Source organism: Chionomys nivalis, chromosome 2 (assembly GCF_950005125.1).
Source record: "Chionomys nivalis chromosome 2, mChiNiv1.1, whole genome shotgun sequence".
NCBI classification, from domain to species: domain Eukaryota; kingdom Metazoa; phylum Chordata; class Mammalia; order Rodentia; family Cricetidae; genus Chionomys; species Chionomys nivalis.
The window spans coordinates 65,557,117-65,581,420 of record NC_080087.1 but is presented as its reverse complement, the minus strand read 5'-3'; the positions used below and the strand labels follow the sequence as shown (position 1 = coordinate 65,581,420).

The window sequence follows — 24,304 nt, the reverse complement described above, 5'->3', positions numbered from 1 at the left end:
GTAGGATCTCAGAGATACTACAGCTGAAGCAGTGGCTAACCAATGGAAGCAACAGGATCTGGTGTCTTCCAGTGCTAGGGCTAGGACAGGGACATGGAATAAAGATCAGGACTGGGTCAATCTACCTTGCACTCTAAAACTCTCTGTCAAAATATAATTATTCCTTTGGAAGACATCATCTCTATGTACAGCAAAATGACTTGGGTGCAGCTGCAGATGAACTATTCTATGAGGGCTGTCCTGAAAAGATGGACAGGCAACGAGAGGAAGATTTTGGAGCTCTGAGTCTCCTTCTCAGGTATGTTCAAGGTTCTCCATGTCCTTGGATACCCATGAGCTCACTGTCCTTTGATTCTTGCCTTTGGACCCACAGCAACAATAAAAGTAGCTGCCCTAAGAATGAGGAGGCTTTGCTATCCCTGAAGCATCTACAGCAGGTGTGCAAAGCTCCTCCACTTCACACTCCGTAGGTGGGGCTACAGATTCTCCACTCCTGCACTCCCAGCTCCTTGGCTCTGTGCCCCTCCACTAGTATCTTACAGCTAGGTACTTGGTAACTTTTTAATTTCTTATCTCTGCTAAAGCAGCACTGCAGGAGACAGATGGGAGGACAGAGTGGGAAACCAGATCCCCAAGTCACATGCTGGTGTTCACTGCTGTGCCATGGGAGTCAGGGCAGGTTTGGGTCCTCCTAAATTGTCCTTACCTCCTTGGATTGTGAGATGGATAGTATTGGTTATTTTTCAGTGCAGGTGTGACCACAGCTATGTTCCCTGACCACCTCGACAAATGCCCATCGGTCTTTGCTCATCTCGAGAAGGAAGTAGCCTGAGAGATGGAGGACAATGATTAGTACCAGAAATGGACACCAAGTATGCCTGGGACAGGCCACCTGCCACTCTCGTCTGCTGGCTGCTCAGGGTTTAAAGTAGTGTGCAGATGCTGAGTTAGACATTCAGTTCTCTCTTGTCCTCCACCTGAACAGTTACCAACTGAGGCTCAGCTTGGACTATGGCTATTACTGTAGCTCCAAGACGCACTCATCGGCTCTCTTTTCTCCCCCTATTTCTTCAGGAAGCTAAGGGGGGCTTAGACCAGGGATGAGCTGTATTGTCAAGCTCATTTAACCTCAGAAACCACCAGCTTTTGGTCAGGCAGCAGATCCTGAAGGTGATGACTCACCCCAATTTGTCCACTTTCACTCAACTTCCAGTCCTCAGCTTCTCCCTGATTTCTTAATCTCCACCTCTCCATCTGCACCCAAGGTGCCCAGGGTTTTTCATATTAGAAAATACTGGAGGCACCTTCTCGTATAACAGTTCATTTAATTGTTGTTATATCTCTTCAAGGACTGGCAGTCCCAAGGTAGGTAGGAAATATTCTATGTACATCCTGAGATAGAAGGCATGAAGTCAAAGGCTCCTTTGGGCTGCTTTTTGAGACCCCACAAGCTCCTGGAGCTTTATGTCGATTTCTTTCATAGAAAGAGTATGAGGGCAAAGCAAGGCATGAAAAGTAAATTTCTTTGTGTCCCTGTGAATGGTGATGGCGGGAAAGGGAGTCTAGAGCAACCCTAAACCCAACTCAGCCTCTTGGGTACCATTTAGTATCTCCTACTCTAGAGGCAGCCAGTTGAAAAAACAGGAGCCCCGGGAAGTGTTATAACCCCAGGGTGCTTTCTCGGAGGTGGTCACTAGAAAGTTGGTTTGAACTTGTGTTTCAGTATCTGGATAAGAGAACTACCAAGTTGCGGCACAAAATCCGACAATGAGACCCTTGGGTGGAGCATGGTGAACTGATAGGCAAAGGAAACCATGCGAGGGGTAAAAGGAACCAGCGGTGGGACACTGGGGAGGAGCCTAGCAGGTGACCGGTCCATAGGATGCCACCATGGCTGCTCCTACTAGTAGCACCGGGCTGACCAACAGTTGCCAGGACAGCAGGACAGTCATCTGTCAAGAGGAGGTCTTTCTGACTTCAGTATTGCTCTGGTGTTTGTGGTGGTAATTTGCTCTGATGTGATAACGCTGCTCTGGACGCCAGGGGGCGCCAGACCACAGTCAGTGTAGCATTCTGCAAAGGCCAGACATGGGTGACAGTTCAGCTACTGGACTTCATGAGCCAGGTGTGCCTGCGGATCACACCCAAATATGGTCCTTTCCAACTCGTTGTAGGTCTCCCGACTACAGGGTTACAGCAGCCTGATGCCGGTATGAGGGGTCAACTAAGGAGAAAGGGTGTTTGAGGCGATGTTGTGGCACTTACCACTCTTAGTATTTTGGACACTGGGTCAGTTGCCTGAAGTAAGCAGGCACCCCAGGAAATTCACACAGAGAACGATAGTGTAGAATTTGAGTTCTACAGCACTGAGTGGGGCCAGAAGTGCTTGGAGGAAGGGAGTCATCATATCCTCATTCTTTCTATACTGCCTTTGGGGTGTGGGTGAGCTCATTTTGCCTGCTCAGTCGTTAAAATTCTTACCGATCATTATACAGTAGTTGTTTTTTGTGTCATTTTGACAGGTGAGGAAACTGAGGCCCATTTATATCAGTCCCCATATACCTGAGGTAAAACCACCTGACACTGTCCCTTGGTTTCCAGAGATGGAGATCTCTGAAGTGTGTGTGTACACCAAAAGCAAAGATATGAGAGTGGTCAGCAGTGATGAGTATCAGTGTGTCCTTCTTGCTGGTAAGCTGGCTGACACTCTCAATGGCATAGTTGAACATGACAATCTCAGTCAATGCCAGGTAATCTCTTTCCTCATATTGGCTTTGGTCAATATGATTCCGTGCATGAAGCCAGCGATGAGGGAGATCCTTGAGTTTGCTCTGGACCCCTGACCCCTCCTTTTTCCTATAAAGCACAACCACTACAAATAGGTAAAACCACTCCTCTTCACAATGGGAAGAAGATTATAGATCATGGATGTTCTAAAATTAAAACTTAAAAGATCTTTTAGTGATCAAAACCATCATTGACAACAAGCAAATTTGGGAAGAGTATACTTAAATCATAGTGAAGTGAAAGTATACATTATAGATATTCTCCTGTAGGTAGAAACTGCCTGTAAAGTTTTATTCCCACTTCACAGTGATCCTGAGTTTAAGTAAGAGGTAAATACTAGGAGTGCCACATAAACAGTAAGGATATGTGGAGAAATGCCATTTACATTGATTTTTTGACTCCTGTATTAATTTTTATCAAATGTGTAAATTTGTCTCCTCAGTTAACAGTCTAGGTGAATTAGAATCATTGTCTCCTTTTGGAATGTTGCTTAAAGGTTCCAAATCACCAGTAGATACTTTAAAATAAGATCATAAGCATTGAATTTCTCCTAATAATTTCTAAAAATCCTTCAAAGTTTTCAAGCTATCTTTCCTAATTTCCAATTTTTTGTTGCTTAATTTCTTTAGAATGTAAAATGCATTCCAAATACTGGACATAGGCTGTCTTTGCCTTTCTTTCTAAAAGGTTTCCAAGCAGCTTCTGACAGACTGCAATAATTAGCATTTTTACAGAATTGCCTGGGCTGGGAATGGCAGTCATGAACCCTGCATCTCTGGTGGTTCCTCTTGGGACCAGGGAACACAGATGCATTGGTGGCTTCTGGAGGTCTCAGCCCACAATCATTAGCTGGGCTTGGACTCAGAGGTAATCTGGTTATACCACACTTCCTAATGGTAGGGTGATATAACCTCTTCTTTCTCAATCTGTTGGTTTAAGGGCATTTGAAGCCAAAATGACTAGAGGGAAGTCTTGAGTTTCCAGTTCAATGGAATGTTTGCTGTGGCTTCTGGCTAGAACACTCTCCTTTCTAAAACCTAAACTTCTAGGTGAGCAGAATGTAGGGTTGTGGAAACAGAAAGAAAAACTTTTGTGGTGATTCACTAGGGGTGATAGTGAGTAGAACTATTCCCTTTTCTACCCCTTGATTTCTATTACCTGGCTATCGAAGAAACCACACCGTATATTAGATGCTAATTCAGAGGACATATTACCTTCTGGAGAACCTTGCCACAATCATCAAGATGCTGCCACCTAATTGATGCTATAACTGTATCTTCTAAAGACCCAACTCCATTCCATATTTTTATTAGGTCATCTTTTTCAGGATGCTGAAGAACAAGATAAGACAAGTGGATTCCATGATTGTGGTTCAACTGATGGGTTTCTATGACTGTAAAGTGAGTTCCCTGATCAGAAGCAATACTTTGTGGAAAGCCATTTCAGTGGATAATAGATTCTGTAAATCCATTGATGGTGGTTTTGGGAGAAGCATTACATGTAGGAAAGGTGAATCCATAACTAAAATAAGTATCTACTCCAGTAAGGACAAAGACTTGTCCTATCCGTGGAGGGAGTCGTCCAATGTAGTCAAGCTGCCACTAATTTGCTGGCTGATCACCCCAGGGAGTGATGCCGTATCTGGGGCTCAGTGTTGTTCTCTGCTGGTGGCTGAACTGGCACTCAGCAGCAGGAGTAGCCTTGTCAGCCATGGTGAGTGGAAGTTCATGTTGTTGAGCCCATGCATAGACCCCATCTCTGCCACCATGGCCACTTTCATTGGGCAATGAATGACATGAATGGCTTGGAATTGTTCACAGAAAGTCATGCTGTCTATATGGTTATTGAACTCTTCCTCACCTGAAGTCACCTTTTGGTTAATATTTACATGGGATACAAGTATTTTCACACCCTTTGCCCATTTGTAGAAATCTATTCACATACTTATTCTCCAGATTTCTTTTCTCACCAATTTTCCAATCACGCTCTTTCCACGTCCCTGACCATCCAGTCAATCCATTGGCTGCAGTCCGTCAATCAGTGCGTAGTTGCATATTTGTCCTTTTTTCCTCCAAACAAACTATGTGACCAAGTGTAATTCCCAAAATTCTGCCCACTGTGAAGATTTCCCTTCACCAGTATTTTTCAGACTTGTCCCAGAGTGGGGTTGGAATGCTGCAGCTGTCCACTTCTTAGTGGTGCTTTCATGATGTACAGAACCATCAGTAAACCTGGAACTTGTCTTCTCTTCCTCAGTCAACCAATCATAGTGAAGAATCAATGAGGGTATAAGTCCATGCTTGACAGCACAAGGCATTGTAACAGGAGTAGAAATCATAGACATTTGAACAACTTCTTCAAGTAGCTAGCTTGTACCTTCAGGACCTGTTTGGGTCTTATCTCTATATACTTCTTCCATTTGATAATAGATTTCTGCTGTACATATCCTACTGTATGAGGTGGTGGGTTCAATAACATTCAGCTTGTGATGGGCAGTTCATGTCTCATGGTAAGGTGGTTGCCCACTGTCAAACATTCAGTTTCTCACAGTGACTGGGATTAAAGGCGTAGGCTTGCATGCTTGGCCATATTTATTTTTGAAAATGATTCTCTGGAAACTAGTGACAGACACTTGAAAGGTCTTTAATTTTCTAATTTAATTAATTAAATGTCGCAATTCTTTAAATTCCTATTCTTGTATGTTATTAAGCTTTGTTCTTTTCTTGTGTGTGTGTGTGTGTGTGTGTGTGTGTGTAAACTATGTAGCACAGGCTTTAAAACTCACAGTGATCTTAACTGTGTGTCCAGATTGCTGGTACTAAACTAGTGTGATGCCACACATAGCTTGAAAAATCATTTTTATGGGCTAAATCTCTCCTTCTTATGGTCGTCAAGTAGGTCAGGAGGTTGTGTCAGAATGCCTGATACTAGAGATAAAGATAGTAGTGCACTTCTATATATACTAACAATGGAAGGTGGATGCTCTGAAAGAATCTTCAGTGCTTTTAACTAGTATGGCATTTTCCACCCTAAGTTTTCTATTCTTGATTATGTTTCCTGTCCAACGCAGCCTAGTTTGGCGAAGACTTCTGATGCTGATTCAAAAGTACAATTATCATTCATTTGAGAGAATAGGTCTCACACAGAGATTAGCTCCCTAATTGTTTATCCAATAATGCATGGTCAGCCAACTTTCCATATATGTACAATAAAAAAATGGACACAGCATGTTGTAGTCATGTAATTCAGCATATATTCACCCATACTAAACGAGGAAGAATGTGGAAGGGAGAGGGGAATGAAGAAATAAAAGGGAAATTGATGTATTATTTTTACTTATCAATTTATGGTAATAAATTTTAAGTAAAAAGAGGGCTAGAGAGATGACTCAGCAAGTAATAGCACTAGGTGTTGTTACAGGAGACCCAGGTTCCATTTCCAGGACTAACGTGCTAGCTAACCATTTGAGGCAACTCCAGTCGCAGACATCTCTTGCCTTCTTCTGGCCTCAGTAAGTTCTGGGCACAGACACATGCCAGCAAAACACTATATAAGCATTTTTTTTTAATAAAAAGCTTACAAAACAGAAGGATTGAAATCTCTACAGTGATGCCACAGCCCCAAGACACAGAACATCTAGGGCTAGTTAAAATGAACTCCTGGTCTTGCATGGAAGCAGCTGTGGCCTTTGCACTGAGCCAGCCTGCTCAGAGGCAAAAGCAGTTTTATTCTGAGGGTCAGAGAGCTCATCATAACCGTCCATCTAAGAACAGAGTATTCAGTGCTGATAAGTCACTTTTCCTTGATGTTTTCTGTATTTGTGTTCTCTACCTTTTGTATCTGTGAGAACTGGGGCATTGGTACAGTCATTTTTACATTGGACATCAAGATTGACAGGTTACATAGGCTCCAAAGCAAATTACTTTCTCTGTAAACCTGGTTTTCAGCTAAGACCTGTGGTACAAGATAAACATGCCAGACCATTTCTTTCCTCCATTTCTATAATTTATATGTTTGTACAGAAGAATGCACCTAAATGTCTTTACTTTAACACTGTGATCATGTTCAGAAATGGATTTGTTAGCTGACCCTGCTTAGGATCAACCAGGTAAAAAGTACCATCAGTTCATCTAACCTCATTGGAAAGCCACATAATAACAAACCGCTCCTTTTGTGTCCTTAAATCTCTCTTTAGTTGTCAAATATTCTGGACACCCTTCCACCTGTGTGACAGGGAATCACTCCACCCCACATGGCTGTACAATTTGTGCCCAGGACAAAGAAGGGGAAGTGCCTAAGGAGAGCTGGAAGACAGCAGGATCTACAGTTGTTGGCAGGGGCAAGTGCTATTGAGATGCATATATCTGCTCTTTTAGAAAAGGTCTTTCTCTGGGGTAGGAGGCAGGGTCAGGAATCTTTGTGCTGTGTCTTTAAGCAAAGTATAACACTATGGGCGATGCTCTTGTCACTCAAGCTTCACTAGCCAATCAGGCTCTCCAAGCGACCTGACATCACAAGTTGTGCGGGATCCTTCCGGTAGCCAGCTTTAGGCTTGACTTGGAAGTGAAGCTGAATCTAGTAATTTCCTATGCTGTGTTGCGTGTTCTGTGCTTAGGTTCCTGATGCAGAGAGCTGAACAAAGAGTGTGGGCGATCAAGAAAACCACGACATGGTGAGCTTGGGGCTGCTATTCTCAGACTAGGAGGAGCGGTCTGTTGAGCGAAGAAAGCGAATGTGGCGGTTCCTCCCCTGCCTGGGTGGGAGCCAGTGGCCAAACTTAGAGACTGGCATGTTCCTGCCTGGTCTGACATGGTCCGGCATAGTCCTGCTGATACAGCATGCTCCAATGTGGTTCTGCATTGTCCTGTGTAGTTCTGAGCGGTTCTGTGTATTCTTTGCAATTCGCTGGGTCTCTCTGGCAGTCTCTTCACTATGCCGGCTGCGTCTGTGCAGAGCATTGGATTGGGACTGTTGTTTGAAATATCCTTGTTGTTGACATCACTGTGAAATGCCGGCGCCCTTAGTGCTTGTGTTGTTGCTATGGAACACAGATTTGCCAGAATCAGAGAGTGCTGGTCTCTTTAATATGTTCCGTAAGTTCAACAGTTTTAACATTTAACTTTTATGTTTAGGATTTATCTGGGGTTAATTTTATGGAGCTTGTAAAATGGTATCTCCATTGTAGAGTAGCACTCTACTGCTAACCTGTGATGTAGAAGAATAGAATTGATGGTATAAGGTCTTACCAGTTCTTAGGCGGTATCGAGTCACGTGGTAGAACTTAGGTAAAGGAGTACAGCATTCCAGTTACTCCCAAAATAAGCAGCATGCAAACCATGCCAGTTGGAGCTAGTATGATAAGATGTAAATGTGTGTTCCCCAGGCTTAAGCATCTATATTCCCTTAAAAAAAAGGAGACCAGCCTGATTTACAACCAGCAGAGAGGCCCATTCCTCCCCCTCCCCATTAAAAAAGCAACCTTTAGCCTGGGTGGTGCACACCTTTTGTCCCTGCACTCTGGAGGCAGAGGCTGGTGCATCTTTATGAGGTCAAGGCCAGTCTGGTGTACTAGAGTGAGTTCCAGATCAGCCAAGGCTACTCAGAGAAACCCTGTCTTGAAAAAAGAAAATAAAATAAAAACAGCCTCTAAATGCTGCTCAAGGGACCCTTACAGCAGCATCTCCAGTCTTTTAGAAAAGCACTTTTTTTAAAAATATTTATTTATTTATTATGCATACAATATTCTGTCTGTGTGTGTGCCTGAAGGCCAGAAGAGGGCGCCAGACCTCTTTACAGGTGGTTGTGAGCCACCATGTGGTTGCTGAAAATTGAACTCAGGACCTTTGGAAGAGCAGGCAATGCTCTTAACCACTGAGCCATCTCTCCAGCCCTAGAAAAGCACTTTTGAGTCAAGGTCTTCCATGTTGTCTGAGGTGGACTTGGACACTTGGCATTGCCCTTGTTATGCTCCTGACTAACCACACTAAAGCTGGCATTACACACCTATAGCACAAGAGTACTGAGATTACCAGTTTGAGTCACATAGTGAACTGTCTGTTGCAGAACAGAGAAAGGGTTTGTGTGTGGAACACAGCTTCTCCCTTCAGACCAGAAGAGGAGGAACAGTGTACTAGACTAGACAGCAACTAGATCACAGACTGAAGTTGAAGGCAGTGGGCTGTAGGGGTCTCCATTACAATGAAGGACTGATGGGGCATGGTGAGTGACTTTCTCTGTAATTTCCCTGATGTATTAATTCCTTCCATGTGACTGAAGACAGAATTGGTGGGTGTACATTTTAGGGAGGTTGGCTTGAACTACTAAGTATTCAGTTTCTAATTAGCAAATTCTCCAAATCAGATGTGTGCAATTCTTGTTGACACAGCTAAGTCAGCTGAGATTTTGAGACACAGGCCTTTGACTGTAACTCCATGTGTTAGCTTACAGCACTCAGTGGCTAACATTTACATGGGACAAAGTCCCTCTACCAGTGTAGTGCCTACTCCATTTTAAAGTCAGTATAGCTATGTATTTTTCAATTATTTTTATTATTTTAAAACAGCAATTATTTGCATCATTTTTAAAATTCATTTTCTTTAAATGCATCATTCATCTTTTTTTCTATTTTTCAATATTTCCACGTTTAAGAATTTCATGCCGTTACTTCTTAAGTGCTGCTTATTTATTTATATGTTTACTTGTATCAGTTTAGAGCAGTGTTTCTCAAAATTGGCGGTCATGTTTCCCTTTTGGGGATCAAATAACTTTATTACAGGACTGGCCTCACAACATCGGTAAACACAGATGTGTATATTATAATTCTTAACAGTAGCAAAGATATAGTTATGAAGTAGCATTGAAAATAGTTTTATGGTTGGAGGGTCACCACATCGTGAGGAACTGTATTAAAGGGTCACAGCATGCGGAAGGTTGAGAACTACTTGTTTAAATCAATTTCTCCTGTAGCTCAGACTAGCTTCACACTATATAACTGAGAATTGTTTTGAACACCTAATGCTGCCTCTACTGCCCAAGGCTGGGCAGACAGTCCTACAACTCCTTCTAAGGTGTCCTAGACTGGTCCTTAGGAGGAAAATAGACCAGTGAATGAGTATCCTTCAACTTCTCTAGAGTTTAATGTGAATTTGCAAATGAAGTGGGACCTGTGTAAGTCTTGAGTTCACTGACAAACTGTCAAGCAGGTGTAGTCACAGTGGAGAAAGGGGTGGGCCTTAAGGTGGGTGAGAACTTTCCTGCTTTGACAGTAGTTGACATTAGCAATGAGTAGTGATGTAATCGATTTTTGATGATCAATACATGTTCTCATTAGCATTTCTTGGGTTCACAGACCAGATGATCAAGAATCTGGATAAAGAACTGAATTTTCATAAAACCAATTACTGTAATTACACCAGTTCAACCTAAATAGAAGAACTAGATAAAATGGTGTGGCCCAGCTTATTACTGTGTTTTCCAGGTGTAAGATGTATACCCTGAGAGAAAGGATGTGGGCAGTGCTTGGTGGACTCTAATACAGCTCCCTAGTCTCTGGAGCACATGGCCATAAGCCTGTTTCATCCTTTTTTTTTTTTTTTTTTTTTTTTTTTTTTTTTTTTTGGTTTTTCGAGACAGGGTTTCTCTGTGGTTTTGGAGCCTGTCCTGGAACTAGCTCTTGTAGACCAGGCTGGTCTCGAACTCACAGAGATCCGCCTGCCTCTGCCTCCCAAGTGCTGGGATTAAAGGCGTGCGCCACCACCGCCCGGCTGTTTTCATCCTTTTAACAGAATTATTTGGAATTAAAATTACATTGTTCCATGTCTCTTTTCTGCCTCCAAGCCCTCCCAAAGACCCTTCATTGTGTTCTAATCCATGGCCTCTTTTTGTTTAACAACAGTTACTGTTTGAATGTGACTTGTGTTTGGTTGCAGAACCTCACAGCTATGAAGTAAAGGGTTGACCACACTGGACATCGAGTGTGTAATTGAATGTACATGCTTAGGAACCTGTGCCTTGGAAGAGAGCAGAAAATGATCTGGGAGAATGGTAGACTTTATGAAACAACAAAATTTCCAGATTTGGGTCCTCTCCGACCTTAGTATGGAAGGACAAACCTGAGAGGGTTTTTGCTCTCTGAGTAGTTTTATCTCTGCTTACCCAGTATGGAAACTGCAAATGTCCTGAAGCCCAGCTGGGTGGCGCTAGCTAAGGACTCTAGCTAGGGACTCTGAAAAAGCTTAGCAATGAAGAGCACCAGTGGGAGCTATCTTACAGGTTCTTTCCAGGATTCTCCTATTGTTCTTCTTTAGGGAACTATAAGGAAGACCACAGCCATAGCATGGTGAATGTGGGTGCCACTGTCACCGGACCAGGAAGAACAAATTAGCTGAGCTGTCAAGGCTGCTTGTACTGGCATGGACCATGAGCCAGACTGAGGTTCTGTTTGTCCCTGTGGTGACTTGTGTAGTGCCCTTGACTACTGAGATTTGTTCACTTTGGATTCCCTGAGTAGGGTGAGGCTCTGCCATCCTGGCATGGGAGACTCTGAACTTGTAATATCACTTTCTCATGCTATATAATTGAGAATTGCTTTGAACAGTCTTGCCTCTGTTCCCTAGTGCTGGGTAGAGAGTCCTGCAACTCTTTCCAGTCTGGGCCTTGAGTGATCAGTGAGAAGGAAAAATAAGCCAGTTTATGAGTGACCACCAATTTCACTGGCTTTTAGTGAGGACTTATAAATGAAGAGGGACCTGTGCAAGAAGTGAGTTCATAGACCAACCTTGAAGATCGTGGAGTCACAATGCAGTAAGTGAGAGGCAGAATGGTGGTTGAGAGCTTTCTTCTTTCAACAGTAGTTGAGATTATCTTTGGAATCAGATAATCAATTTTAGATGCCCCATAAATGTCCTGATTGGCCATTTCTTGGGGTCCACAGACCAGGGCAATCAAGAATCTGGAAAAAGACTGACCTTATCATGAAACCAAATAGCTATAGTTACAGTAGTTCAACCAAAATAGATCTGTGTATAATCTTTTAACCCTGCCTAACAGGACTGTTATTATTGTGGTTTTAGATGTCAATTTTGTATCATCTGATATAAATTCAGTGGTTTTTATATGCAAATCAATTCTTATTGTATAATGCAAGTCGATAACTGTATTCAGAAGTTTGTTAAAATCCCTTAGTACCACGAGAATAGCATATAATTCTGACTTCCGAACAGACTCATAAGTGATTTGATCCACTTTACTTAAATTTTCTGATTTGTAACCCGCCTTTCCTGATTTATTTTTAATATTATAGAATGTAGGCGCTCTAATTATTTATATTCCCTGTACAATTGAAGGAAAGATCCATCTAAGTCTCTTTATAGGTTGAATTCTCTGGCTTTTGGGGTATTTGTTGTTAATCTCTACCAAAAATTAATATGCATTCTTTGCCAGGGTTCATTTTATGCTCATAACTTGTGAGTTTCATCCTTGTTAAATAAAAAGTACTATAATTTCTACTCAGTCTATTCTGCTAATTGACAAAGTCTCAATTTTTCTGTTCGAATTATCTCAGAGACCTTTTCTATATAAGTTTTCAATTGCTTTTCTTGGTTTATGTAGTAAAATTAGTCATTCTTGATATTATCTCACCTCTTCATTAAAATTCCTGTAGGGAAATATTTGGAGGGTAATATGACCAGATCATAGTTAAGATTCGGAGCCACATGTTCCACATGTACCTTCTGTAGTGCCTTTTCTGTCAAAGTCTATTCTGTCTCAGCTTCAGCTCATAATTTCTTGGGACTATTTAAATCCTTGTGACCATCTAAGATTTGGTTTACATTAATCAGTCCTTCAGATTTTAACCACATAGTGGGCCGAAAATTTGAAATGTCTCCTAGCAATGTTTGAAAATCATTTAAAAGCCAGGCGGTGGTGGCGCAAGCCTTTAATCCCAGCACTCGGGAGGCAGAGGAAGGCGAATCTCTATGAGTTCGAGGCCAGCCTGGTTTAGAAGAGCTAGTTCCAGGACAGGAATCAAAAAAGCTATGGAGAAACCCTATCTCGAAAATAAAAAAAAAAAAAATCATTTAAAGCCTGCGAATCAATCTAATTTGCACTTTAGGGGTCTAATTTTTTTGTAAACCCATTTGATAGCCTAAATAATTGGTAAATATTTCTCTTTTATTTTTCAGGAGTAGTTTGTAGTCCCCAACAAGACAACATTTTCTTTACTTCTTTAAACATTCTTTCTAAAGTATCTCTACATTTCAATCAGATAGTAAAATGTCATCCATGTAATGGAAAACTCTAGAATCGGGACATTGCTTACGTATTATTTCGAATGACTGCCATCTAAAATATTGGCACAGGATCACTATTTAATAGTCCCTGTGGGAAAATCTTACATTGATACCGTTTTCCAGATTTCTTTTAAACAACAAATACAGGAGTATCCTAAGGGCTGGTTGATTCTTGAATTTCTGAGCATTTATGTGCTCCTGTAACAGTGTTCTAAAGTCTTCAGTTTCTCTCTTGTTAATGGCTTTTGTGCAACCCATACAGGTTTGTCTGTCAGCCATTTAAAATTAGGGCTGTTGGTGTCTTTGAAAGATCAGCAGCTGTTGCGCCCTGTTCTTGTACAACCTGAATGTTCAGTGACTGTTTATAATATCTTGTAATATTTTTTACAGTAACATATGTTAATTTATTGTTTGTTTCTCAGATTGGGCAAATGTTAGTCTGAGTATTCTGTTGCTGTAACAAATCATGTTTCCACACATTCATTGCTATTTTAGCCACATGTCTTTAATTTTCTTCTCTGCCTTTCTGGCCCTATACATTTGACCCTCTTGTGTTCTGTTTCACCTGAGATTAATTTCCATTGTGTTTTGGAAAGATATGACTTGTTTTCTGATTTTACAAGATGTCACAATAAAAGTTTATCTCGAGTTCAGAAGAGATTTTGAAAATTTGAATGGAATAGAGGCTGTTGGAGACTCTGAGGATCATTGAAATGGCTAATTGTATTTTCTTCATGGATGACCATGAGCCTGTTGTGACTTGGGTCTGAATGTAGAAGATTGAATTCAATGCCTTTCAGACAGATGGTGTATTTGAACATGTGTCTTTCCTTGGTGGCTCTCTTTGGGGGTGCTGGTGGAACTTAAGTAGGATGAACCCTTCTGGATGAAATTACTCACTGGGGATTGGAGATGAGTGCCCTTAGCCTTAACCTATTTTCTTTTTGTGTGTGTGTGTGTGTCTACGGTGTTGTGGTTGAAACTGATAGAGCTAGTTTCCTTCTTGTTCTTTCATGACATCACCAGCATTATAGACTTTATCCCTAAGTTATATAAGATACAGTAGAAACCATTGCTGTTGAATGGCTTAACCATTTTGGTAGCATGCTGTATTTATTTTCTTAGTTATGTTTTTGAAGACAATGTTTGTCCGTGTAGCTCTTGCTGTCCTGAAAGTAGCTCTGTAGACTTAGAAGGTCTCAAACTTAGAGATCCTCCTGACTTTGTCTCCAAATGCTGGGATTGAGGGTGGGCCAACATTCCTGGGTTTTGTTTTGTTTGATATTTTTGGTGATGGGCCTGGAATGTAGGTTTTTGTACATGTTGAGTATGTCCTGTTGTACTGAGCTCCACCAACATCTTCAATTTTGTTATTAGGCAGAGGGTATCATTCATGACACTAATGCTGCCTGGGCCTTCTGAGTCATTGGATTTACAGGTGTGTGACATTCTCTCTGCCTGTTGCATTTGCTTTGAATTTTTTTAAAATGAATGAGTCTTTTATTTGCATTCATGGATGTGCCCCCCATGGGTGTCTTGTCCTCATAATTATCAAATGATGACTTCAGAACCCCTGAGCTTAGATAATGGATAGTTGTAATTCCCACATAAGCACTGGCTTTTAAACCCACTGTATGGAAGACCATATGAACTCTTTATTGCTAAGCCATCTCACGTCCTTTATGTTGATTATTTATTATCAACATTTACATTGGTCCAGTCTTCATCTGTTTAAACCTATAGTTCCTTTCATTAATATCTTATTATTGTTACATTTTAGACAGGTACTTTATGTTTCGGGAAGATGAATACAGAACTGGAGTGAATGAATAACTCTTTGTAGGAATTTCAGTACAAAACCACTGAGTTCTTTCTATCCTTTTGTTTGTTTGATTTTTGCAGAGGAGACAGGGTCTTAATATGTACTTCTGATTGTGCTGGAATTGATTGTATAAATGAGAGTAGCTTTTAATTCAGATGTAGACCCATCTGTCTCTGCTTTCTGAGTGCTACAGTTAAAAGCATGAGCCAGTATACTTTTTTTGCAGTTGAAATTGTTCATACAATTTCTCTGATGTATACTCAGTACTATTGATCTGTTTTCTTGTCTCTCTATGTCTGTTAATACACATTTCTCTAGCAAGGTGATATCTCATTCAAAGGGTTTAGAAATGACAAAGGTGACCCTCCTCTTCAGTTTTCTTCTAAACTGACTTGGTGATTGCAATAGAGTTTCTGTGTCATGGAATACATGTGGATAGCATGAGAATTAAATAACTATATTTTCAAAGAAGTATACATTTACTGTGTTTTCAGTATCATTTTCTTTGTTCACATTTATGGGATGTTTTAGAATGTAGTGACCTATGATGATGTGCATGTTGACTTCACCCGGGAAGAGTGGGCTTTGCTGGATCCTTCCCAGAAGAATCTCTACAATGATGTGATGCTGGAGACCTGTAGGAACCTCACTGCTATAGGTAAGACTGTGAGTTTTCCTTCACATTTTAAAATAAGGGGACAACTCTTTTTTGGTTATTGGTGTTCTTCTGTAATTATGATTGAGACTGTGGAACGATGATATGAAAAAAAAAACCAGGCATGGTCCTCAAGTTCACTGAATATAATTTAAATTTTGCACAATTTCAAATAACATATATTTTCTTATACTATATTTTAGGCTACAAATGGGAAGATCATAATATTGAAGAACATTGTCAAAGTTCTAGAAAACATGAAAGGTAATTTGCATTTGCAAGCTAACACAAATATGCCTCGGAAGAGATTTTAAGATGTCTCGACGAAAGCAGCAGTATATTAGTACAACTTAAAGGGCATTGATGATTATTAAATTCTTAAAACCATATAGCTCAATGTCAAGTAGGTGAATTGTGTTTGCAAGTTATTCATTTCAGAAGGAAGACAAGAAAACAATGCCTTAACAGATATCACCATTTCAATCATAGCCTCATGAGAGCTATGCTGTAGAACTGCCAATCCATTTAGTTTTATACCACTCCATTACAAAATGTTTACATGTTGAATAGGTGGTAAGTATGTGTCCAAAACCTTCTAAGAAGCAAATAGTCCATAACAGACCTTATGTTACTCATATTCTTGTTGTGACTCTGTTAAGTTTAATGAGAGGAGGTATAGTTAGATTCAAGAACCAAGGGGCAGTTGTTGTGGAGAAACCTTAGTTACTATACTGTATGTCTAGGAGAAAAAGAAAATCAAATGTGTGAATGCTACATGGAATACCCTTTATTTGTTTTTCTCCATTTAATATGTATATAATATGTCACTGTGGAATCAAGCCATATGAACATGGAATAATGATTGTAATGACATATCCTTCTTCCTCTCAGAACAATTAGAAGATTTCTAGTTGTCGCCCGTATTGAATATACTTGTTGAATGTTATTCAAGCTTACAAGTAATTGCTTTTCCAGCTCCATTGGAAATACATCAATAAACTCACACTGCAGAAAAACCCTATGAATACTAGAAATGTGGAAATAATTTTGTTTGTCCTGGTTAACTTTAAAAACATAGTATAACTCACACTACAGGAAAGTTTTATGAATCCAATGTATGGTAAAGCTCTGAGTTTTCCCAGTTCTCTTCAAATATGTGAAAAATCTCTTACAGAAAACTGATGCTTTAAACGTGAGTCTTGTAAGAAAGGCTCTTACATCACAGGTGTATTCAACAGTAAAAAGCAATTCTTAATGAAAGGGGAGCAACATGAGTGTAAACAAAGTTATAAAAGCTTAAGATCTGATTGCCTTTTATAATTAAACCAAATTGTAAACTAATTTATACAGATAAAGTCAACAGTGTAATGAATGTGGTAAAGCTTTTACATATGCCAATTTTCATTGCAGGCTCAAAAGAAGCCATACTGAAGATAAACCTTCTGAAACTACTCAATGTGTTAAAGCCTTTGCATATCATAATCATCTTCAAAGGTATGAAAGAATTTTTACTGGAGAGAAACCCTGTGAATGTAATCAATGTGGTAAAGTCTTTACACATCAGAGTATGCTCAAAAATCATAACAGATCACATACTGGAAAGAAACCCTATGGATGTAATCAGTGTGGGAAAGCCTTTGCATTTCACAGTCATCTTCGAATGCATACAAGAACACATACTGGAGAGAAACCCCATGAATGCAACCAATGTGGTAAAGCCTTTTCATATCACAGTCACCTGCAAATACATGAAAGAACCCATACTGGAAGAAAGCCCTATGAATGTGATCATTGTGGGAAAGCCTTTTCACAACATTATCATCTGCAAAGGCATAAAAGAACACATACTGGAGAGAAACCTTATGAATGTAATCAATGTGGTAAAGCCTTTGCATGTGACAGCAGTCTTCTATTGCATCAAAGAACCCATACTGGAGAGAAGCCCTATGAATGTAATCATTGTGGGAAAGCCTTTGCAGTTAACTGTAGTCTCCAAAATCATAAAAGAACACATACTGGAGAGAAACCCTATGAGTGCAAACAGTGTGGTAAAGGCTTTGCACAGAACAGTCATCTTCTAAGGCATAGTAGGACACATACTGGAGAGAAACCCTATAAATGTAATCATTGTGAGAAAGCCTTTTCACAACAGTATCACCTCCAAAGACATAAAAGAATGCATACTGGAGAGAAACCTTATGAATGTAATCAATGTGGTAAAGCCTTTGCAAGTAACAGTAGTCTTCTAGTACATAAAAGAACACATACTGCAGAGAAACCCTATGAATGTAAACAATGTGATAAAGCCTTTACACAACAGAGTCATCTCAACAATCATAAAAGAACACATGCTGGAGAGAAACCCAATGAATGTAATCAATATGAGAAGGCCTTTTCACACAGAATCATCTGCAACTACATAAAAGAAAACAAATAGGAGGAAAAGCCATATTAAAGTAATCGTGTTGTAAAGCCTTTATATGTCTTTGAAGTCTTTGCATCATGAGAAAAAAAATCATACTACAGAGAATTCCTATAAATGTAGTCAAGGTTTTACATCTCATGATAGCTTATATACAAGATTAAAACTTTCAGTGTGCAATCATTCTGTTAAAGCCTGTGCCTATAAAATATCTTTGAAGACCTTAAAAAAAAAAACCCATACAGAAGAGAATTTAGCTATAAAGGGTTTGGTAAGATCTTTAGCCAACACATTTTTTGTTTCACAAGTGTATTTATTCTGGGAAAAAAAATCTGGCCATGTCGTTAATCTGTTCAAGAAGTATAATGCCCATCTTTATTTTGTTTGTACCTGCAAAGTCATGGAAAAAGCCCTATGAATTTAAATGATATAATAACCCTTTTAGATTTCATACATCTCTTCAATGACATGAAATAACATTCAGGTGTAAAAGTTTATGGATATTTGTGCCTTTTCTGTTGTTCTGATAAAACATTCTGTTTATGTCAACTTATGAAAAAGTTTAATTTGACTCTTGATTCCAGAGGGATACCATGAAAGTGATATGGCAACAGGTGTCAGACATGGCGGCTAAAGCATGAGGCAAAGATCTCATATCCTCAACCTGTAGTATGAAGCACAGAGTGTGAATAGGAAATAGTTTTTCGATATAAATTATGAAAGCTTATCCCTAATGACATATTTCCTCCAAGAGGGCAGCATGTCCTGAATCTTCTCAAATGATGTCGCCAACTGGAGATTGATTTTTCTGACTTCAAGCCTACATGCTTGCATTCTGAACCAATTCATTTAAATGGGATATCAGTCACCAAATGTGTCCATTGTTTATTTAAATATCAGGCAGTTTGTGATCATAATTTGCAAGTAAATCTGTCTGTGAAAGGGTCATGGACTGATGTTCCTGGTTTTGTTTTTCATCTTTTTATAAATTTCCTTGCGATGTTTGTTATCTAGCCTAACTGGGATGTCAGTGGTTAGTAAGGGAGATGTTTGAACTCATGGTCCTTATGTTTCAGCCTCCTGAGTACAATCCAGAGGTAGATAATGAATTCCCAGTACCTGATGTTTTCTCTTCATGTTTTAACAATGTTAATGCTAAAATGCTTGCTTAAAAGAAATATAAGAAACAGTAAATACCTCATCTGTGTATCCAAAACAGCATTTTCATATGTCCGGTATGATTTTTAGGCTAGGACAGATATGTGGAAAGTAGAAGGCAACTTTGTGGGGTCTACACTTTTCCTTCCTCATACGGTGATCACATTTTACTCTGAGGCTTCTCACTGGTGCTCAAATAAGATTACCTGAAACTTTGTATCACTATCTTGTCAGATTGTAAATATATTTTCCTCCTAGGATAGAGGAAGATATGACAATTTGAACAAGAATCCTATTTGCAAATGAAAATAATATATTGCTACCACTTTCTTCCGGATCCTAAGGACTAAACACTTTTTCATAACACTTTCTCAGAAATACAAATGAAAGCCAGAGAATTGACTTAGTGAAGCTGATTGCTGCTAAGCCTGATGACCTGTGTTCAGTCTGTTGGAGACCCATATTAGCCTCACAAAATTATTCATTTCTGCAGTTGGTCTGTTGCATATGTATACTCCCATCCACCACAAACAAAAATAATTGTTTAAAACAATTAAGTACCATTAAGACCACTTGCAGTCAGATGACTTTCTGGGTTTCCTCTGTAGAGTTCACATAGAAAAAGTAGATAATAGATACCATGGCCCAGGTTAAAACACACGAACATAGTTAAAACACTTTTTAATGGAAGAAATTAACAAAGCAAAAAAATAACCCAATTAGTGAGGTAGGGGAGTGAGGGGTGGAGAAGGGACATAGGGAGGAGAACATGAGGGATTGGGAAGGTCAAGTTGGGTGAAGGACAGAGAGGGAGAGCAAGGAAAGACATACCTTGAAAGAGGAAGCCATCATGAGGTTGATGAGAAACCAGGTACTATGGAAATTCTCAGGTATCCACAAAGATGATCCCAGCTAAGAAGCTAAGCAATAGTGTATGGAGTACCTAAATGTAATCAAATTGATGATTACCTTAAGGGTCATCATAGAACCTTCATCCAGTACCTGATTGAAACAGATGCAGAGATCCACAGCTAAGCACCGGTCAAACTCCTCGAGTCCAGGCATAGAGAGGGAGGAGTTATGAGCAAAGGGGCCAACAGAGTAATGCTAAAAACCCACAGAAAGAACTGACTCAAGCTAGTGGGAGCTCGCTGACTGAACTGACAGCTGGGGAACCTGCATAAGACCGAACTAGGCCCTCTGAGTGTGGGTGACAGTTGTTTGGCTTGGGCACTTTCTGAGGCCACTAGCAGTGGAACCAATATTTATCCTTAATGCATGAACTGGCTCTTTGGATCCCATTCCCTATGGAGGGATACTTACTTAGCCTAGATACAGGGGAGAGGGCCTTGGTCCTGCCTCAAGTGTTTTGACAAACTTTGTTGACTCCCTGTGGGATGTCTCATCCTGTCACAGGAGTAGATGGGGTGGGGTGAGGAGAAAATGGGGGAAGCAAGAGGATAAGAGAGAGCTAGGATTGGTGTGTAAAATAATATTGTTTTAAATTTAAAAATATAACTTGTAATTTCAGAACTAAGAAATCTGATACCACTTCTGGCCTTTTAGGGAACCAGAAATGCAAACGTTGAAAATACAGATATATTTGTGGTTCCAGATTGTTATAAAGGTTTTCTTCATGTATATATTATTTTTAAAAAATTAATTAAAGTTAATTTATGTGTATAAGTCTTACAACTGTGCACAACAAATGATTGTCAGGTACCAGGGGATACCAGAAGATGGTGTCAGATGCTCCATGGTTGAAGTTCCAGGGAGTTGTGAGCTTTCTTTTGCATGCTTGTAATCATAGCCAGGCCCTGTAAATGAGCAGTTGTTGCTTTTAGTTCTGAGCAGACTGTTCAGACCCTATGATATGAAATTATTAGCAATAAAATATGAGTGAGTGGCCGATCCTAAATACATCTTTACCTCAGCCAAGGTGACCCTGAGGAAATGTAAGATTGATAGAATGAGATGCTAACTTAGACCTGGTATTTAAAGATGTTTCTGAGGGCAAATATCCACAAGATGTGGGGAAGAATACAGAAAAATTGATCAGGGGAAAAAAGACAAGTTTTAAAAACTGACTGACTGACAGCTTAACCAAAGCCACAAACCTTAAAGCCACAGAAACCTTAAAGGTTCAGCCTCTAAGATTTCCTCTCAGGATTCAAAATAAAGATGCCACAATAAGCAAAAGGAACTAAAATTTGAGGGTCAATAAGTGTATTCATAATACGTTCTTTCTATCCCCGTCTCTATATTGTTCTCTCTTCCTGGTACTCTATTCCAGTTCTTCTGTCCTAACTGTCTATAATTTCTTAGCTCTAGTTCTCTATCTCAATCCTAATTTCAATTCCATTTCTCTGCTATGTTCTTTTTCTTTTTTCTTTTTCTAACTCTAAATTTCTGGGATGATTTTGCTTCTGTTTTAACTTTGGCTCCAGCTTCTTTCTGTTCGCACTTCTTTCTTTTTGTACTTCTGTTAACTCTCTTTGTTCTTACCCAGCTAAAAAGACTCAAGAAACCTTTCACGCATTGGGAAGTTTATGGCCCTTGGTCCATTAGTGTTTTAGTTAAATGTTTGCAAGCTTCAATTTTAGCAAAGTTGATGCTTATCGGGGGCACCAGTGATAAGCTATGGGTAGATAGTTAGCAATTTTTCCTGAGAGTAAGACACAAGCAATAAATCTCCCAAACTAAAATTGTCAGTGAACTGAGGTGAAGGTGAAGTGAGGAGCTAGGAATCTTTTAATTCAAGTTTAGTTTTAGGTCATCACTTTTCTTATCTATAAGTGAGGTAAAACCAAGGCATGCTTATTTTTTCTATCTATGTGAGCAGCAGTGAATTAACAGCTTTGGGCATGTAGCAATTCTATGTCCTTGGAAGTCTGGAAGTATCTTAAATGGCCCTGAATGCTGACCACATACCTGTCAATAAAGATAATTGCAGGATGGAAGACTCTATGTTTACATAAGAGAGAGGAACAAGTACCTGGTAGTGAGAAGCAGGTTTCTTGACTGTGTGACTGTCTTAACACATAGTTCAAATAATGCTGAACTATGGGAGATAAAGCCCAAATTTGTAACAGAAGGAGAGTCAGAAAAAAAAATAGCCACTTTATTTACAAGGCAATTACACCAATAGGCCCTGCATTTTGGTTTACAACTTCACCAAAACCCTTGGCTCTGATGAGTCACTTTGTGAAATGAGATAGTGGTATAGGAGGTCCTTCTGTTTATGTATTACTTTCATTGGTTAATCAATAAAGAAACTGCTTGGCTTGATAGGGCAGAACTTCGGTAGGCAGAGAAGACAGAACTGAACTCTAGGAGGAAGAAATCAGAGAGAGAGAGCCCCCATGGAGATGCCAGGTGAGACATGCTGAATCTTTCCCGGTAAGCCATGACCTCATGGTGATTACAGATTAATAGAAATGGGTTAAACCAAGATGTGGAGTTAGCCAATAGGAGGCTAGAGATAATGGCCAAGCAGTGTTTTAATTAATACAGTTTCTGCGTGATTATGTTGGGTGTATGCTAGCCAGGTGACCGGGACCAAAAGCAGGCCCTCTCTCCTTCAACAAGACTGTTTTTAATTATCCTTGTTATAATTAAATCCTCATTAAAATTAAAAATTCTTATTAAAATGATTCTTCAGTTTGTAGTAAAACTGAATTTAGCTTTTTGTGGCACTTTTACTCAGAAAAGCTTTGTCTCATGGTATTACCTAAGACCATCAGACTTAACCACACAAAGAGACTGCCTTTGATCCTTCCACCAGATTTGACCCAAGGTTTCCCAGATTCTCTCAGAGAACTGTGTGGGGAGGGATACAATGGATAATGCTATGCCATGCATGCAAAGGAAAGATGAAACCCAAGTTTGAGTCCTCCCATTGTTCAATCTCAGCCAGAACCCATGGCCATATGCAGCAGTTGACAACTAATATTCAACAGGTCAACCCTCCAGATGATTAATTCCCTCCTGGACATCAACTGTCTTGTCATGGACTATGAATACTGTTTGCTTCTGTCTGCAATTTTCTCATCGACTGCTACATGTCTTCCTTAAACAGCCATGCAATTTTCTCCCACAACCCAAGTTGACAGTATGTTTTCTTCATGAATATCTTGGGCACATTTCTTTCTGTGGACTGGCAAAAAGATGATTTATTCTGATATTGTGTAATTTTGATGAATACAGTATGCCTTCATAGCTAGGCCTTTGTTCCACAAATACTGTGAGAAACCTATAAAACTCTTATGTCATTAGCTTAGACTGGCATAGGATGTTAATGGTATTGCCAGCTACAAAGATAGCATTTATACCTTCAGCTGATTTACAGCTCCAAAGTAAGGTCAAATTAGTCCAAATCCCCCTGCAAAGGGATAGTAAGGTAAACTTTCTCAGAAAATGCTGTCCTGGTTTACAAGGACAGATAGCCAGCTGCAGTCCAGTTTCACAAAATCGAAGTTGCCAGGTGTTTGTTTTGTTGAACCAAGGTTATAGTCATAGAGCAACCTTGCTGCAAGCTTCTCTCTTGTTAGTGTCTTGCTGATAACATAAGACCAATGATTAACTCCCTGCACAAGTTTCTCAGCAGTTAACTCTCTGCATGAGCTACGTTTTATGATACAAGATGCCAGATTCAGCTAACTGTTCATTTTAGATCCTGAAATTTATGTGGTTGACAGAAAAAGCAATTAACCAAGGTTCAGAGAGAAACAGCCTGTTTTCTCCCCATCTAGTTATACCACAGGAAAAGTTTCCCAGCTAGCCAGGACTATAGAGGACAATCTAATTTAATAATCCTGCAAAAGATTTACAAGTTTCTTTCCTTGTGATCTGAGGTTTCATGCAGGATAGAATATATCTTAGGTTTTGGGATTCTTTTAATGTCGCTGTCCGTGAGAAAGTTCCAAGCACTCAGCAATATACTCCTGCCTTTGCATTTCAGCCTGCACACCATGGAGCCTCGCAGCCAGTAATTGCCATGGTTATTCGCTCGTACTCGTACCAACTGCACTCTACGTTTTCCTGTCTGTGCAGTGCTACAAGTCCAAGAGAAACCAACACTATTACGAATGTTAGTATAGTATATTTATCACAGTTATAAATATAGAATATAATGCACAATGTCTCTATTTTCTAGACTCGCAAATAGT

General features: G+C 39.8%; 1 protein-coding gene across 3 annotated transcripts; it reads left to right on the top strand.

Moving 5' to 3' along the window:
• The first annotated feature begins 7,323 nt into the window (after positions 1-7,323).
• On the top strand, positions 7,324-18,817 carry LOC130870396 (zinc finger protein 431-like). Of its 3 annotated transcripts, XM_057763114.1 has the most exons (5): positions 7,324-7,459; positions 14,457-14,517; positions 15,433-15,559; positions 15,760-15,820; positions 16,967-18,817. In XM_057763114.1, the coding sequence occupies exons 1-5, from the start codon at positions 7,410-7,412 to the stop codon at positions 17,991-17,993; spliced, it is 1,326 nt and encodes a 441-aa protein (XP_057619097.1). In that variant the 5' UTR covers positions 7,324-7,409; the 3' UTR covers positions 17,994-18,817. The 3 variants fall into 3 exon arrangements, with proteins under 3 accessions (XP_057619097.1, XP_057619098.1, XP_057619099.1); XM_057763115.1 differs by lacking the exon at positions 14,457-14,517; XM_057763116.1 differs by lacking the exon at positions 15,760-15,820 and having other exon boundaries at positions 16,967-17,741.
• Positions 18,818-24,304: the final 5,487 nt, after the last annotated feature.

Coding starts and splice junctions, on each gene's coding strand:
- LOC130870396 (XM_057763114.1), top strand. CDS start 7,410: ATGCAGAGAGCTGAACAAAGAGTGTGGGCGATCAAGAAAACCACGACA. Junction 7,460..14,456: donor ATCAAGAAAACCACGACATG/GTGAGCTTGGGG, acceptor TTTTGTTATTAG/GCAGAGGGTATCATTCATGA. Junction 15,560..15,759: donor TAGGAACCTCACTGCTATAG/GTAAGACTGTGA, acceptor ACTATATTTTAG/GCTACAAATGGGAAGATCAT.